The sequence below is a fragment of the Drosophila guanche genome, unplaced genomic scaffold, assembly GCF_900245975.1.
Source record: "Drosophila guanche unplaced genomic scaffold, DGUA_6, whole genome shotgun sequence".
NCBI classification, from domain to species: domain Eukaryota; kingdom Metazoa; phylum Arthropoda; class Insecta; order Diptera; family Drosophilidae; genus Drosophila; species Drosophila guanche.
Genome location: NW_022995755.1, coordinates 1,251,432 through 1,268,397, shown reverse-complemented (window position 1 = coordinate 1,268,397; position 16,966 = coordinate 1,251,432). Strand labels below are relative to the sequence as shown.

The window sequence follows — 16,966 nt, the reverse complement described above, 5'->3', positions numbered from 1 at the left end:
GTTCCCTCACTGGCAGCATATTTTTTAATAGTTTGTTTTATGACATTTACATTAGCGTCTCACTTTGCTAACAAGCAGAGGAGGACAAGAAACGGCAGCGGCAAGACACAGCAAACAAACAAAAAAAAAGGAAAACAAAAGTTTCTATTTTATGCACAAAGTTCTAGGCTATAAATGCGCCGGGACAGAGCAGACCAGGTCACAGTTTGCCTAACAGCAGCCACACAAACGGAGCCAAGCCAAGCGGAGTACCGAGAGAAACACCTATAAAAAAATCCACTGATAAAGTCAAGCAGCAGCAACCAGTTCAAGGAGTCATAAGGATAATGCGTAGCTGGCTTTTATTGGGATTATATGCGCTGCTAATCGCCGCAACAGTTGGCCAGCCGCTGGAGCAGAATGCGCCCGCCGACAAGCAGCAGCAGCAGCAGGAGGAGCGAGGAGAGCGTGTGAGTCGCCAAATTGGCTATGGAGGATATGGTGGCTACGGTGGATATGGCGGCGGCTACGGTGGATATGGCGGTTACGGCATGCGCTATCCTTATTATCCTTATGGCAATCTGTATGGCTCCAGCCTCGGGCTGGGACTGGGACTGGGACAGGGACTGACTGGCAGCGGATATTATGGCCGTCCTTATGGTTATGGCAATGGCTACAATATTGGATATCCGCTCATTGGCGGCTTTGGTGCTACTGCCGGCGGCGGCATCGGCGGCGGCATCTATGGCGGTGCACCATTCGCTTAAGAACCCAACAAAAAAATAAGAGTAAAAATAGAAAACGATAAACGAAAAAACACTTGACAGTAAAGAGAGAAAACTACGACTAAAAAAAAAACCGAGCACTCAGCGCAGATGTTTCACTTTGATAGCCGCGATTGGTCTGGTCTGGTCTGGTCTGGCCTGGTCTGGTACAGAGCTTGCTGCTTATTTGCTCAGTGTCCTGTGCTCCTTTGACACGCTTAATTGCAATGCGATTCAAAACGATTATCGCTTTCATTCATTAAAATCATGTGCGGTGTACCTCATTATTTGCACAGCTCCGAACGGTAACCAGAGTGCACTCAGTGAGGGGGGGGAGACCCAGAGACAGGGAGAAGCTTAAGCAAATAGCCAGTCGAAGGCAGAGAGCTGGGAGCTTCTTTTTAGATTTTAAATGCCGATACTGTAAGCACTGCAAACGGCACGGATACACTCACAGTCTGGGCCAAGTCTTCTGGTTGCAAGCAGCCGACCAAAGTGTCCAAGTGCCATTTAATTAGTGTGTGACTTTTAAACAACTTGCGCTGCTCATACGCCCCGTTGCACTCACAGCAAAAGCAAACTTGCAGCTTACCAACTGCCCGACAAGCAAACTTGCAGCTTGCCGACTGCCAACCGAGTGGCTGTTGCTACTTCCGTTTCGCTCAGTGTAGGCAAACACACACCAGGCAGACAGACAGACAGACAGACAGACAGACAGACAGACAGACAGACAGGACTTGCAACGCAACACAAGCAACAGGATGCCAGGGCAGGGGACACATGTCCAATGCCCTAACAAGCTACGTGAGCATGAATTATTATTTCAATTATCGGCTAGAATGCGGCAAAAACAACAGCAACAAATCGTGGAGACAAGTGACAACATCATTTGCTGGGAAGTCTTTAATGTTGGGCAGGAATTTCGAACGTTCTTTGGCGGGTTAACTCAGGGAATAAATGCTGTAAGGATGCTGTAACATCAAGCTTAAATAGAAAATGAAAATCTGTTAAATCATTCCTTGAAATTCCACACAATTTTCAGCACAGTTTAAAGTGCAGTTTGAGCTCCTCTAAAAGATATTGGCAAATGGCTGGCCCCAAATGACTGCCTCAGCCCAACGACCGCTCCATCAAGATAGTTCAACGTTTGACAAGTTGCCTTTGACAGACAGTTCTTAGACAAATACGACGAGGGTCCTTCTTCTGCACCACTACTGGACTCTGATTGCGCTTCTACTTGGTGCCGATTATCTTTTAATGTCTCTGCGGGCACAAGCCGCCGGTGCTCGTACTCCTGCTCCGACGATAGCCTAACCCATTCATTCATTGAATTTTGCAGCTTTTCATGTGCGCTTTCAGGGGGCATCGCTTTTGATTTTGCCATTGCGATTGCACTTGCAATTGCTGCTGCTGCTGCCGCTCTTTCTGTGACGTGAATGTTGCAGTCGCTGTGTTTAAAATGGCAATCAGATAACACCTTTCTTTTTTTTTTCTGTTAGAGTTCTGTTCAGTCCATTCAAAGCGAACGCACAGAGAGAGAGCTCGTGGTTGCTGCTGCTGCTGCATTGAAAATATATTTGCATTTTATGCGTTGAGGGCAGCAGCAGCAGCAGACATGTTGGCTAAACTGAAATACCGTGCCTCACTGACTGACTGACTAACTGACTGACTGACTGAGTGAGTCAGTGTGGGGGCAGGCGGGGACTGCACTCTGTAGCTGAATGGTGTATAAGCTTTATACATTTTTACGCTTTGTGGCCTCTGCTATGCTATGCTATTTGCATGTGTATCTGCTCAAAGTAGCGTAAAATAAAAACAAAATTAAAAAACGTCGACACTTGAAGCCGAAGCCTTTGAGTGCTCTGTATGCTCTGTGTGTGCTGGGCACAGTCCGTCCGTGTTGAAGCGTGAAATAAAAAAGGAAAACCGTAGGAAAAAAAAACAGAAATAAAACAAGCAAAACGAACGCCTGGAAAAAAGGAAACGCCACATCCAAAATGGGCAAATCTCTAGCATTTTCCAAGATCTGTCCATCAAATTGGCGCATTAAGGAAAAGCACACTAAGGTCCTTTGGTCAGAGACAAACAACAGGGAGGGAGGGAGTGTGCAGATAAGAACCCCAATCCAGTGCAGGTGCGGCTGTGGTGAAGCCGCCGCAACCAAAAAATACCTTCGTACCCTTTCATCAGCAAAGTGGCCGAGCAACAGTTGTGCCTAGTTTTCAAAAGGATTCGAAGCTGACCAAACGGAGAGTAAAAGCATCGCCCTGTCCCTATATCCATGCTCATCTCCGGCCATCAGGCCGCAAGCTCCTATCCAAACAGTTTAAAGCGCATTAAACCTATCTGATGGTAAGACGCTGCCTGCTGCCAGCTGCCTGCTGCCTGCCTGCCCGACTCTCTGTGTACACAGCCTGAAGCTCGGATGGGCGCTGGAGCCACTTGGCTTATCAATGCATTTTAAACGAGCCCCTCGTAAGCTATGGATGTACGTCGCTGCTCAAATTAATGACAAATTAATATTAACAAAGCAATCTGCCGGCCCTACACCCCAAACAAACCCCAAGGACAACAACAGGGGACACAAATGCCAGGGGCACACCCACTGATTTGCCTAGAATGTTACTTAATTGGAACTTAATGTCCCTCGAATTGTTTACGAACACGAGCCATGAAGTAAGGTGGGCAGATGGAACGGACAAAGGGACATCAGATGGATATCAGGCGAGCGGACAGAACGGACAGTTGGACAACGGACACACTGTCGTCTGTGGATACATCCAAGTGGCGACAGCTTTGAGCTACACTTCAAAAATGCCGACCCGGTGTGGGGTGAACGTAAAATGCGTTTTAAAGTGACACTTGATGTAGGTAATGTGACAGCGGAACAACCCGGCGAGTGAAGCGAAATAAAAACGGCATAAAACGGGCTACAAAACGAAATAAAATACCAAAATACAACCCAATCGCCCTTGTCGGACTAGTCAATACTCTGCGAATGTTTACGTTTTGGGAATTAAATCTATTTTTAGTCGAAACATTTTGATGACTTGGGTACCAAAACTGTTACCGGCTTTACGCAAATAAATTGATTTATTTTTGTACTGTGAATTATTTATATGGAACATTTAATTTCAGGTACGTTTATTGTGGTATTTATTTAGTCCTTTTGGAGCTCCAAAGTATCTTTATAAAATAAGGTTTGATATAGTAAATGCAAAAAAAATAAAATAAGATCTAAAAGTGCTTATTTATGTACAATGTGCATGCATACATACATAAATGTACATATCATACATTCATCTTTACATACAAGCTTCGAAATCCACATAAAATATCTACATCTTTTATTGTACCAAAACGGAAATTAAAACATTTACCATTTGCAGTAAAATTTTCCATTATAAATATTTCACTCTTTACAATTGGGGGTTTTATTTTGATAGCTGCAATCAGTGTTGAACTTACAGTTATTCGGATATGCTGTACTTTACGTATGGCACTGGACATGGCGCAAATTAGACCCCTCTTCACCCTTCCCACTGATCCTACAGGCCATGGAGCAGGGCTTTAATTTGCTCGCTCCATTTCCCCGCTCATCAGGCGGGCGACTCCTCTCTGCTGGCCGGCAGACATTATCTTAAGAGCTGCCCTCGCTCGCCCTACAATAGGGCCAGCCCCGGCCCCGGCCCCGGTCCCCGTCCCAGTCCCAGTCCCTCGGCCTGACGCTAAGTCGCGTCCGTCGCGCGTTGACAGCTGCTACAGCTGCAGAAATATGCAAATTGGAAGGCGTTTTAATAGATAAAGAGAAGAGGCGGCGTGCCGCGACGGCGACACTGCCAGCTAGCAGCAGCAAAGGCGAAAAAAGGACACCCACCCAGGCTCCCAATGGGAAAAAATGCGTGGAAAATGTGGAGAAAAAAATACGCTGAGCTAAATGGAAGGCAGACATAATAATAGCTTTGGTGCATATTGTGAAGTGAAGTGCTCAAAGCTTATAATCTCATTTGCCACAAGGGAATCAAGGGGATTTTGTTCGAAATCTTCGAAACGAATGCGGTTCATTGAGAACTTTCATTTGCTAACATTTACACACCCATTTTCGATATCGATTAATGAAGCTTTTACAGAAAACATATACAAATATCTGGGCTACAATTATTTTGTCATTTATTGTACTCACGCATCTTGGATGTTTCAGGTAGCAAGCTCAAAGTATTCGCTTTCCGACGACATGAACGAACATGCATCGGCGCAGGTAGCTTAAATTTGACTATGGACTCTCTTCCCACTCAAAGGCAAAACGAACTGTACTCGGTGAGAGCAACTAATAACGGCGTTTCTCTTACATTGCGTTTGTGTGCTTATGTTGTTGCTTTTGCGAATGTTCTAGAAGGGCAGAGGAAGATAGAGATCATCAGCATAGAAAAGGCGAGTGATTTTAAGAGTTTTTTACAGTTAATCCTCACTTCCTAGTAGTTGTGGTGTTAGTGCAATGACAATAAGCTTGGGCAAGAAAGCTAAGAGCGGCAGCACCTGTATAGAGCATAGCCTCTTTGTGCGTGTTGTTGTAGTCTGACATGTGTAAAGGAAAAGCTAAGAGAGCACTATTGCTGAGTGGATAAAAGAGGGCTTGCAATGTGTGCTTGTTGTTGCTGCTGCTTGAATCGATGCTGGTGTCGCGTGCCTATGCGAAGTAGAGGGGGACGTAATAAGAAAGTGAGCATCGCAAAAGTCTATTCATTTGAAGAGGTCTTATTGTACATCCTCTCTTACCAAACAGTGCAATGATCTGAAGTGCATCTATTGAAGAAAGAGCGCACCTTCGCTGAGAGGATGCAAGAGCGTGTTTGTGTGTTTGTACTGTGTGTGTTCTTATTGTCTTTGCTTTCGCTGTGCCTTTGGACTGTACGGTAAATGGGAGATGGGGAAACTTTTTAAAGTTTCATTTTGCAGCGTGTTATTTTTCTCGTATCTGTACTTGACATTAAATCACATTAAATGTGTATAATGTTCATTCTTCTTTTCATCGAAAATATTCCGAAAAATGAAACAATGATTATAACTATGATATAAAATATATGTACATAGCAGTTATTAAATAGTGTTAAATAAACACTAAACTGATAACCCGTTAAGCAATGAACAGTTATTTTCACATGTCTCAAATGAAATCAACCACCAATAATGACTTTTCGTCAGTGATTCAAAAGATATCCAATAAAATGTAATTACAAAATGTAAAATATGGATTACCCATTCCAGTCGCGATAAGCAATCAAGTTTCGATCCCAACTGGACACCTGCCCACCCACCCATAGCTAATGTGTGAACGCTTTGTCTATGCCCCTGTCCATGGTGGTCTCCGTGTGCGTGTCCGTCCGTGGGGCTGATTCGGGGATACAGCTTAAAATGCAAAATAAAAACGGTGGCCTGAAACCTTTGGGTTAGTTGCGTTGTCATGCCCGGCCCTGCTTAGGGGATGTCCTGGCTCCCAGGTCCTGTGTTCGTTCTGTCGTTCCATACAATACGCAGAGACCCAATCCTGTTGCGCGCTTTACGCTCTACAGCTCTTTTCAGCGCCAGAGCCACGCTTGCGTTTCTTTTTGTTTTTTTTTTAGGGGGCCCTTTTTTTTTGTCGCTCCACTTTTGCCCGGGCCTTAACACTAAATTGACTTTTAATGCAAAATAAACCAAAATAATGTATTGCGTAATTTTCTTTAAAGAATTTTTACATTAGCATTTCAAAAGAGATTTTTCTTTGTTGCCCGCCAGAGCACGCCACAGCACGACAGCTCCACTGCTCTCTCCGTGTCCGTGTCCGTGTCCGTGTCCGTCTCCGCCCATTGTCTGCTCATCTCATTTTGGCATTTTGCCTGCCTGCCTTTCCTGTGCCTTCGCTTTTCACGCCCTTAATTCCGCTGCCCGTCCGGTTGCCAGGGAGCACCTTTCGCTGTCCATCCTGCCTTTCGCCTTTCGCCTGCCACTGCTAAGTGCGACATTAAATGTTGCGTGAGGATAATCCAATCTGCTTGACATGAATTTTAATTTGCATTGAGTAATTAGCCGAAGTTCATTTTGCTGCCCAAGCCGTCCGTCTAAGTGCTTTGGCAGGACGTCGTTGTGCTGTCCTGCAAATGCTAAATAGAATTAGTCCGAAGTCAGGTTGGGCCATTCGTCCCAGCGCGCCAGTGCCAGTGTCTTTGGTTGCTCCTTCGTCTCATACGTTTGCTTGATTTCGTACAAATTAAACTAATTTGGTTTTTTCCCTGCCTTTTTGGGAGATTGCACGAAGATGGAGCTGGGTCCCAACCCGCTGTCGTTTGGCACATTTGCTGATTACGCTCGTCCTGCACATCCTGGCGTTGACTCTGGCTCGGGCTCTGGCTCTGGCTCGTCAGCAGGCAATTGAAACAAACAATAAAACGTGCGCTTTTCGTAATTTAAATCAGACAGAGAGAAACAGTGAGAGACAGAGACAGATAGAGAGAGAGAGCAAAGCAGCGGCTACGGCGAAAAAGGTACTTTTGCCGCATTTAAAGTTGGCCGAGAGAAAGAACGAGCGGCAGCGGGGAGGACGGGGCAAAAGAGGAATCAAACGAGAGATTGAATTTCTGCTTGCCTGCACTTTAATTTTCCAGATGCTAACGCAAAATGCTAAAAACACACGTACATACGCCAGCCAGCAAACGAATTGAAAATCGCACACAAACTCAAACACACACACACACACACACACGCAGACAAAACACGCGTGGCGAGTGACAGAGAGGGCCACATATATAAACGCAATCAACAGCTCACAGAGAGAGCGGAGAGCATTCGGTGAAATAATAAATAAATTCATAATGGCTTTCGCAAATGACAAAATATTGCATCGACAATCGGCAAAATATTAACACTCACTCAGACACACAAACCCACTCGGACAGCAGCTGGTGGCCAGCCCAGAGCGTCGTTCAGTCCCCAGCCCCCAGTTGCAGTTGTGACGGACATTCCATCAGTTGTGCTGACATCCCCACAAGCCGCGACAAATTATTGCATTGCCCGGCCACAGAAATTCATAAACCGGAAACGCAATCAAGCATCGCTTATGCCGAGCACCCACCATTGCCCGCCGTTGTTTGCCAGTCAAGCATTTTTGTGACACCCCAAACCATGCACCCTTGGGGTGGGGGGCCAGTCAGTGCGTCATAATGCATTTATATTTTGCGTTAGACAAAATTCAAAACCGCATTGATATGCGTATGTGAATGCCCCACTGCCGCTTTTGGCAGCAGCGCTCAGGCAGGCAGTCAGTCAGCCATGGCCATTCATCTCCCCTCTCATTTGTGAGTGTGCAATGAACTGTGGAGATGAATTAACTCGATTTTGGAATGATTTGATGGTGATTTGATTTGAGCCGAGACAAGCGTAGCGAGCAGCCTGTGGACCATTGAACCACAGCAGGACAATCGCCCAGACACGCGCGTGAGCCCTCGACTTGAGAGTTTTCGAGTGCAATGAAAGCGTACATACATATTTATGTACATATATTCGTACATTTGGTTGCTGCTAAGCTACAAAAAAACCCCAAAAATTGTGGCATAGAAGGAGTCTCGGCTGATTGTGGAATACCAAAATAAAAGTTTGTTTTTGCTGAGAATTATAAGAAGTAAAAGAGTAAAGATAGAGGGATTTTTTGAACATTAAAGATGATGTTCCAAAAGCATTCTCCATAATCCAGTAATCCACAAGAGCAGACTAACACAGAAATTCATTCCCATTCATGTAGCCTTAACAACCCACTAATGGCAAAGTACAAGCGCCGCACATCGATTATGAGGATGTCATTAGCGCAGTTGCGAAAATTGCAGTCGAAATTGTAGCTGCAAATAGCTGAAAATGCTAATGAACATTTACAACCTGCAAAAGTGCTTTATGCGCATAAATGAATGAATTAACCAGCAACCTGTCGCAGACACTAACTCCATTTCCAACCGCATTGCCAGAGAGATGAGATTGAGGAGTACACGGGTTGCGGTTGACTAACTAGAAAAACAAAGCAAAACAAATGGCAAAAAAACATTTTAATTAATACTGTTTAAGCAATAAAAGTCAGCTGCAACAACCCCTCACTGCGGTGATGAGCTTTATATTTAATTAGTACACGCGTATTTATTTAAATCAATTACAAAAGTTCTGAAATGCTAACAGACATTAGAATGCTAACAAACTGAAAAACAACGAAAAAACATAATTACTTTATTTATAGAAATGCCAAAGCCATGCTGGCTTTTTGGCTGCATGCATTATTGTCGTTTAATTACAATATTGATGGACGGAGGACATGAAATATAGATTATGCCTGCCAGCTAAACCTAAAGCTGATTTATCATTCCATTCATGACTTGACAGCGATGCAACGATTGAGATAAACTACGAATCTAAATGCTGCCATGAATTTAGAAGAGTTTCTTCACTGATAAAAACTAAAATAAATATCAAACTGATTTATGTACATCCTCAGCTCAAAAGTACACCTGCATAAAATGAAATATTGCATCCAAAATCTGATAATAAATTGCAATGTTTATTTAAACAATAGCAAGCACAAATGCAGTCATCAATTTGTATCTTTAACTCAACTAATTAGTGCCCCATTATGTAGATACATGCTGAATGGCGTTGTCTGCAAAACAAATCAATACATCAGTTGGGGCATCATTTAAAACCGTGCTGAACTTCATTAAACTGATTAAAAAAACGTAAACAAAGTGAAGCAAGGAACGACAATAACAAAAAACACAAAATCAATTTTTGCAGCGAGCTTCTGGCGTTGATCCTTGATCCGTATTGTGGCTGGACATTGTCCTGGCCAAAAGGTAATTCAATTAAAATGCAGCAACAAAAAGAATCAACCGAGTGAAAACAATTTGTAAGTAATTTTCAACAAATGTGCAATAATTGAATTGAAAGTCCGGTTCTGGGTCCGAGCGCTTAATGTTATTAATGGAATTTTTAGCTTTCATTGGCCACATATGCGGTGGTGATGGAACTGATGAAGCCACCCCGAGACCAGCACGGTGTAGGACTCTGGGGAGAAAGCTGTAAAGAGAGAGATTTGTTTGCCCAAGTCATCAACTCAATGGCACTGAATGGGCTCCCCCCCCCCCCAAACATGTGTCTGTACACGGGCTTGTGTATACAAATTTCGTAATTAAATTTTAAGTAAATATCAATTCAAAACATAAAATGACATTTTGTACATGCGGGCGGGCAGGGCCACTGAAAATTGAGCAACCAAGATGCTGGGGCGAGCAACAACAACAACTCGAAGCTGAAGCTGAAGCTGAAGCTGGTAACTGTAAACTGAAAACTGGCGCTGGCTGATGATGATGATGACACTAAATAAAAGATTTTATACTGTTGATTTTTGCGCTTTTTGCAACTTTGCACGTTGCATTGCACTTGATCTGTGTGCCAAACGTTACAACGACACTTCAGCCCAGGAGTACGGGCTGAAGATGAAGATGGAGTACGAAGAGTACGAAGAGTGAGAAGAGTAAGAGAGAGAGCACAGCAGACGTTTGCTGGCAGCAGCTGCAGCAGTTGTTTGTAGCATACAATCAGCTCGTTTCGTTTTATTGCCAACGTCGTCATACTCGAAGAGCGGCGCCAACACAGTCAACATCATCGTCATCGTCATCGTTGCTGTTGCCGTTGCCATTTGCCGTTACTCTGCCCGTGCTCTGCCCCTGCCCGCTCGTTGCCATAGCCATCGTTGTCGACTAGACACAAGACTTGACAGCAAAGCAAAATTGTATTTACATTCAATTAGTGCCAACAAAATTGTCTTTGGCTGCTTGCCGTTGTACCACCACTGTGCCTAGTTGCAAGAGAAAGCCCAAGCCCAAGCCCAAGCCCAAACCCAATCCCTGGCAAGTTCTTTTGCTAGGTTCTTGGCTGAGCGTAAATTACTTTCTGCTTTGGTAAAAGAGTTACAGCGGGTGGGTGCAATAGGCGCATGACCCATGTTCTGCTGCCCCTTTTTAGTTGGCAGCTAAGTAATGTAAAATTTATTTGAAATAAACTGAAAATATGTTTTGGCTTGTACTAGTTTTTCTCTTTGCTTTGCGCCTGCTTATTTCTTGCCAGGCATTTTATTTATGCATAACAAAGCACCACTTAAATCTGTTCAGCGTTTTTTTTTTTTTTTTTTTTCTATATACATTTTTTTTTTTTTTTTTCCTTTCTTGGTGTGCGCCGCTGACGCTGGGTGATGCTATTCGAAAGTTTGCAATCTGCATGCCAAGTTGTCGACGTTCTCACACAAACAGGCCAGCAAAAGTGGGCAAAACGGAGCTAGCTAGCTGTAGGGTTAAGGAGTGGCAGTAGGGAACCTGGAGCTAGGGGCTGCAGCTGGTATTTCAATGGTTGCTTGAGCCATGGACTTGGGCTATGGGCTAGGTGGTGGAGCCGTTTGCCGTTTGCCGGAGTGCAAGTGCCTGGCGCGTTTATAAGTTTTCAACTGTTGTATGAAATTTTACAAATTAGATTCATTTCTATGCATTGAAATACATTTTCAAACTTTGCTGCAGAAAGTTGCCAGTATATTTGCACACACACACACACACATGGCATGGCCTGATAGACAGACTGACGGCAGGGGTGGGCTGTAGCCCTTGCACAGGACAACGAGTACGACCCAGTGACACAACATGCCAAAACTCACTCTATTAGTTTGCCAGTTTATCAAGAAACATGTAGAAAAGTTTCACATATTTGCAATTTCATTAATACAAAACTTATTTTGGAAGGCCCGAAGAACGTACGAACGTACGCCCGATCCAGTTTGGCACTGCCAAACTATTCCACCAATCCACCAATCCTCCAATCCCCCAATGATGCCCATTTTTGTTAATTTTAACTTCAGCCTAGCACACACTCGCACACACTCACACACGTTCAGTGGATTCGTCGAAAAGTTGTTGGGGAAAATTCCAGAAATTGAAATGTGAAAACTCAAACATTCCACTGATGAAAAAAGAAGAGAAAAAATAAGAGAAAAAGCGAAAAGAAATACTCAACTCGAACATCATTTGCAGCAATAAAAGAAGTCGGAATATCCTGGCAGCGGCAGCGGCAGCGGCAATGGCAGCAGCAGCAGCAGCAATGCGTCAAATGAATCGAGGCGTGGTCCTCGGTTCGAGCTGACTGTGGCATCCATCCTGCCACCCACACCCACTCAGAGTTCGCTCACTACGACATTATCATAATTAATTAAAAAAGTTTTTTAAATCAATTTCCAAATGCCAAGATGTGTCTGTGGAGAGCTGTTTGATGAACCATGGCCAAAGAGAGAGGAGAGGGAGCAGCTGCAAAAATTGATAACTTTGGCTTGTCATGGACAAAGCAAAACGAGATCCCGAACCCAAAGCAGTTTACAAAATTGCCCCAAGCCAGAACACAAAAAAAAAAGATGTGTCATTCCAATCCATGCAGAAATATTCAACAAAATTCTTGAGCTAATTTTTTGGGAACGGGTTAAAATGTGAACAAATGGAGGAATTTAAATGTATTATGCCATAAAACAATCACAGATTTATAAGCGAATTGGCAGCGAATTTATATAAAATCGAACGCATCTAGTGACAAATGTGATTATGCAAAAACTTTTCACCCTAAGCCACATAAATTGTGTGCATTGCAAATAATCATGACAGCTGAAATGACTTGAAGAAGTCGTTCTAAAGCTGTGTTTACGAGTATTACAGAGGGATGTTGCCCGCAGGTAGAAAGAAGCTGCTGCCACGTTAACCTATTTGTCTTGCCCCGCTGTAATTTATAGTCACCAAGCTGCTAAAAAACGTGGGTGGTACAGAGTAGCTAAGGAACAGAGTAGCTCTTAACATTAAAGAAATTGAAAGTACTAGAAGCACTAGAGAGGGGGAGTGAGAGTGGTGAGTAGGAGTGGTTGTGGAAGAGGGTAGCGGTTGTGGAAGTGGGTGGTGGGTAGTGGAATTACAAATCAAAAAGCCAGCAATAGTGCAATGCATTTTAATTTGGGCCGCAAACACAACGCAAACCCAAAGGGAAGTCTGCACACACACATACATGCATACATGTGCGCGCGCGGAGGCAGTACATAAATAAATACTTGAACAAATATTTACAACTCTGGCGTAGAATTATAAGCAGCGCCCGAAATACAAGTATGCACTACAGAAATGAAGCCAGGCGGAGACCAGTGCTGGCAGCTTGGCTACTTTTATTCTAGCTTGTTTTAAATGCAAAAATTCCACACTCAATTTATTTCACGATTCTTGTCCAGCAATCATTTGTGGCTTGTGGCAGCAATGGGCCCAGATTGAATACGTTTGTGGGCCAGCTATCGCATCTGTGGCAACAATAATAGTTTCATTGCCGAACAGCTTTAGTCTTTTCACAAACCTCCAAATCATGGTGAATTTTCGAACGTGGTGACGTTCTCTGCTGTAGGGAGGATCAATTCACCACGCTCAGAGTGAAAAGCGCTAAAACGGGATGGAGATAGAGATATTGGTTCCCGAATATGATAGCCGTGTGGGGAAGACGTCGCCTTGTCACTAAATTCATTTTTGCCTTGCACATTTTTCCATTTTCCATCTTAAAGTTATTTTCTCGAATTGTATTTCCTGAAATTGTATTCCGCTTTTTCCAGCCCGCTTTAAATTTTGATTTGGGCAGCACTGTCAGCGTGTGTGTGTGTGTGGCGGAACTCCTTCTGCATTATGGCCAAGAGAGCGAAAACGAAGCTTCTCGCACCTGTTTGCATATGCTTTGTGTGTGTGTTCCTGTGTGTGTATGCGCATAAAACGCGCCGCAGCAGAAGTGAGCAGCATTTTTATTTATTTGCCGCGGCGTAGGTTTTATTTTCCTTTTGGCTCATGCCTTCTTTTTGTTCTGCAGCCAAATATGCAGGGTCCTGGAATGCCTAGACGTTGAGGTGATGCACTGCAGCAGCCAGCCAGCCAGCCAGCCAGCCAACCAGCCAGCCAGTCAGCCAGTTGGGCGTGGCTGTGAGGGGTTAGCCATACCAGATAAGGCTGCCAGTCCACGATTTGTGTGGGGAGCAGCAAGGCGTAGCGTCGAGCGACGAGCGACGAGTGTGGAGTGCCGAGTGCAAGCTTGTTTGGCAAAGCGCCTGTTTAACACTTAAGATATCGTATTTCTTATACTAGCATGTATTTCTAGGCACATATGTATGTATGTATGTGTGGCATGCATGCCACAAAGGAGCTGATGGCAGAGTTGGAGCTGGAGATGGAGCTAGAGCCGGCACTGGCAAAAGATAAATATGCATGCGGCCGGCAAGGCAAAAGGTGCATTACCCAATGTACAACGTACATATGTGACTGTGTGTGTGTGTGTACACTCAGGAAAATGCGAACAAACAAGCACAAATGCTGTTGGAACATAAAGGAAGACCAAGAGCTGCTCCGCAGTGATTTAAATCACTCTGTAGCAGCTCAATCCCTGATCATTACTGACTACTTTAATGGGAAATATCGTGATCTTCACAACGAAATGGGAGCTCCAAATATTATCTTATTTATAAAACAAATATTGAAAAATATAGATAGATAGTCAATAGATTCCCAGACATATCCAGGCTAGACTCTAGACACGATCTTCCAATGATCTTCATTCAATCTTCTTTCGATCTTCAACCATTTAAAAATCTACGCAGTGGCTGCTTTCCCCTCAGTGCATCGGCGTGTGATCCATGTGTGAGTGTGTGTGTGGCTATATGTTTCGTATGTCAGCCATTTCAACAGACGCGCCTCCTTTTTGCGGCCTCTCCTCTCGCACATTTGCATGCAATAAAGATGGCGGGCGATAACTAGGTTGCCTGCCATTGTTTGCCTTTTTCCCATATTTCTGCTTAACTCTGCCACCTGACACACACGTGTGTGTGTGTGTGTGTGTGTGTGTGGCCGCCAAAAGAAGACACAGACACAGACAGAGCCGAAGCAGCCACTAAAATAAAAGGCAATGTACGCCAACTGGCGTAGCCTCCTGCTCTGCTCCTTTGGGCGGCTCTGCCCTGCATTATGCAGATGTACACCAGGTTCATGAATATATATGCCGGCACTTTGTCTACCTGCACAGACACACACACACACACAGAACACAGAACACACACATCCGTGAAGCCGGATGCCACTGCGATTGTGTGAAAAAGAAGTCAAAACAAACTAACTGACAAAATGCCATATGTTTGTGCACGATAAGCTCAACGCCCTGCCCTGCTGCTGCTTCAACACTAAAACTCACTGCCACACCAGCTCCAGCTACCCCATTTGCAGAGAGCTTGAACCCATAATTATAATTTAACACCGCATCAAATCAAACAGGGAGCACTGCACAATAAGAACACAAAAACCTCTACCCACAGCAAATCGATGACCAGGCCACGCACACGGCATACGGCACACGGCACACGGCACACGCATTTTTATAGCCAAAGCCCCAAAGTGGCTCCCTCCAATGGCTCTGCCCGGCTGAGTAAATCAAAAATGTGCAATAAAAACTGCAATAAAGCACGCTTCAAAGGTGGCAGGGGAATGGCTGTATGGAGTGGGGAGCGGTGAGCGGGGTGGGGCAAATGCCTGGTTGCAAAACCTCATCTAAGCAACGATAATGATTGCAATTCGTTTTTATGACCTCCTCGGCTCCCCCACACAACACAGCACAACCCTGAACCAACCAACTAACCGTTTCCGGGTATTACGATTCTGCAAAGCAATTTGCCAGCACGAATACAGCCAGGACTTGTACTCCTGCCCGTACTCCACCCACTCGAAACAAAAATTAAATTAAAAGCTCAAATTTCCAAAGAACAAATGAGAATGTTTCATGCTGAATGCGTCCTCTCGCCATTAAATTAGAAATAATATGTTTTTAGATTTAGGTAATCGGAGAAACATTTATGTCTAAAAATATACGTAATTGTTTCCTCAACGGATGTTTCAATTTACATAATGGCTGCCATAAACATATGCAAACAGCTAAGACTTAATGAAGAAAACAGCACCAATGAGACGACATGGAAGCAACGAAAATATATTAGTCAATTGTCAAGGTTTCTGATGTGCCTGAAATTTATTTACAGTTACAGTGGAAATGTTATGCTTTTGAGAATTTACTAAATTTAATTAAATGAAATGAAATGCGAATTTAGAGAATTTAATTTCAACCATTTTCAAACTATTAAATCCGAAAAGGATTCTCGAATATGTAAATATTTTCATAAAATATTATTTTTGTCTTGAAGTCTCATGCCAGCGCATTCTATTTAGAGATTTTTACGCTCTCATATATGAGCGATCGAGAGCGGGGTGGGCATGGTGAGAATATTAGCTAATTTTCTTAGTAATTTCTAATTTCACCATGGGGGTGGGTTTCTTCGCTATTCTTCGCATATTACCAATCAAATTGTCTACTCCAGGAGCCTCTCCATTTCACAATTGTCGTACAATCCTAATGAACTCCTTGCACAACCGATTTAGGTAATATTTACAGAGAGAGACGAGTGTCACAGCAAAAAGGGCATCTGGCCAAACACTCGAAATGCCAGGGAGTACCGCCCTTTAGCTTATTTTTAGTCGCGTGTCCGCAGAAGTGGCCCGCCCGAGTGTTCCGTGTGTGTGAGTGTCCCACCCGAGTGGCCCGAATGACCGGCTTCAAGTGGTCAGGTGTATATAGTGCACCTGTCGTCGCCAATCAACCTTGACTCGTGCTACCAGTTGCAAGTAGCCCCAGCCCCAGACCCAGCCCCTTCATCCTTTTACCATCGTCGATGCTGTTGGTTGGTTTTGGATGCGATTTTCCAATAAAATGAAATTGCATTTGATGATGCCAGGATATGTTTTTTTTTCCAATCACTCTAGGATTTCTACGTACCGTTCCTCTTTGTTTTTTGTTGTTGTGTTTCTTCCTGTTTTTGCCCTGTTTCTCCCCCTTGCCATTTATAGAAAATTGAATAAAAGTGTTGGTGGCATTGCGACAAACTGGGCGATGAATGAGCGCGTGATTGGAAGCGATTTGTAGAACGGTGAAAGTCGCTTGTCCGGCACTCGACTCGGGCCGGGCAAGAGTAGGAAGTGATTAGTGTTGCGCTCCTTCGGGGCTTCCTTGCGTGCAACCTCGGCGCCTCGAAGCAACATAGGCAAACACAGCAGAGCTGAGAAATCCAATTT

General features: G+C 44.1%; 1 protein-coding gene across 1 annotated transcript; it reads left to right on the top strand.

Moving 5' to 3' along the window:
• Window positions 1–218: 218 nt before the first annotated feature.
• LOC117589692 (shematrin-like protein 2) lies at window positions 219–807 on the top strand. Its single transcript, XM_034281852.1, has one exon. The coding sequence runs from the start codon at window positions 327–329 to the stop codon at window positions 744–746; it is 420 nt and encodes a 139-aa protein (XP_034137743.1). The 5' UTR covers window positions 219–326; the 3' UTR covers window positions 747–807.
• Window positions 808–16,966: the final 16,159 nt, after the last annotated feature.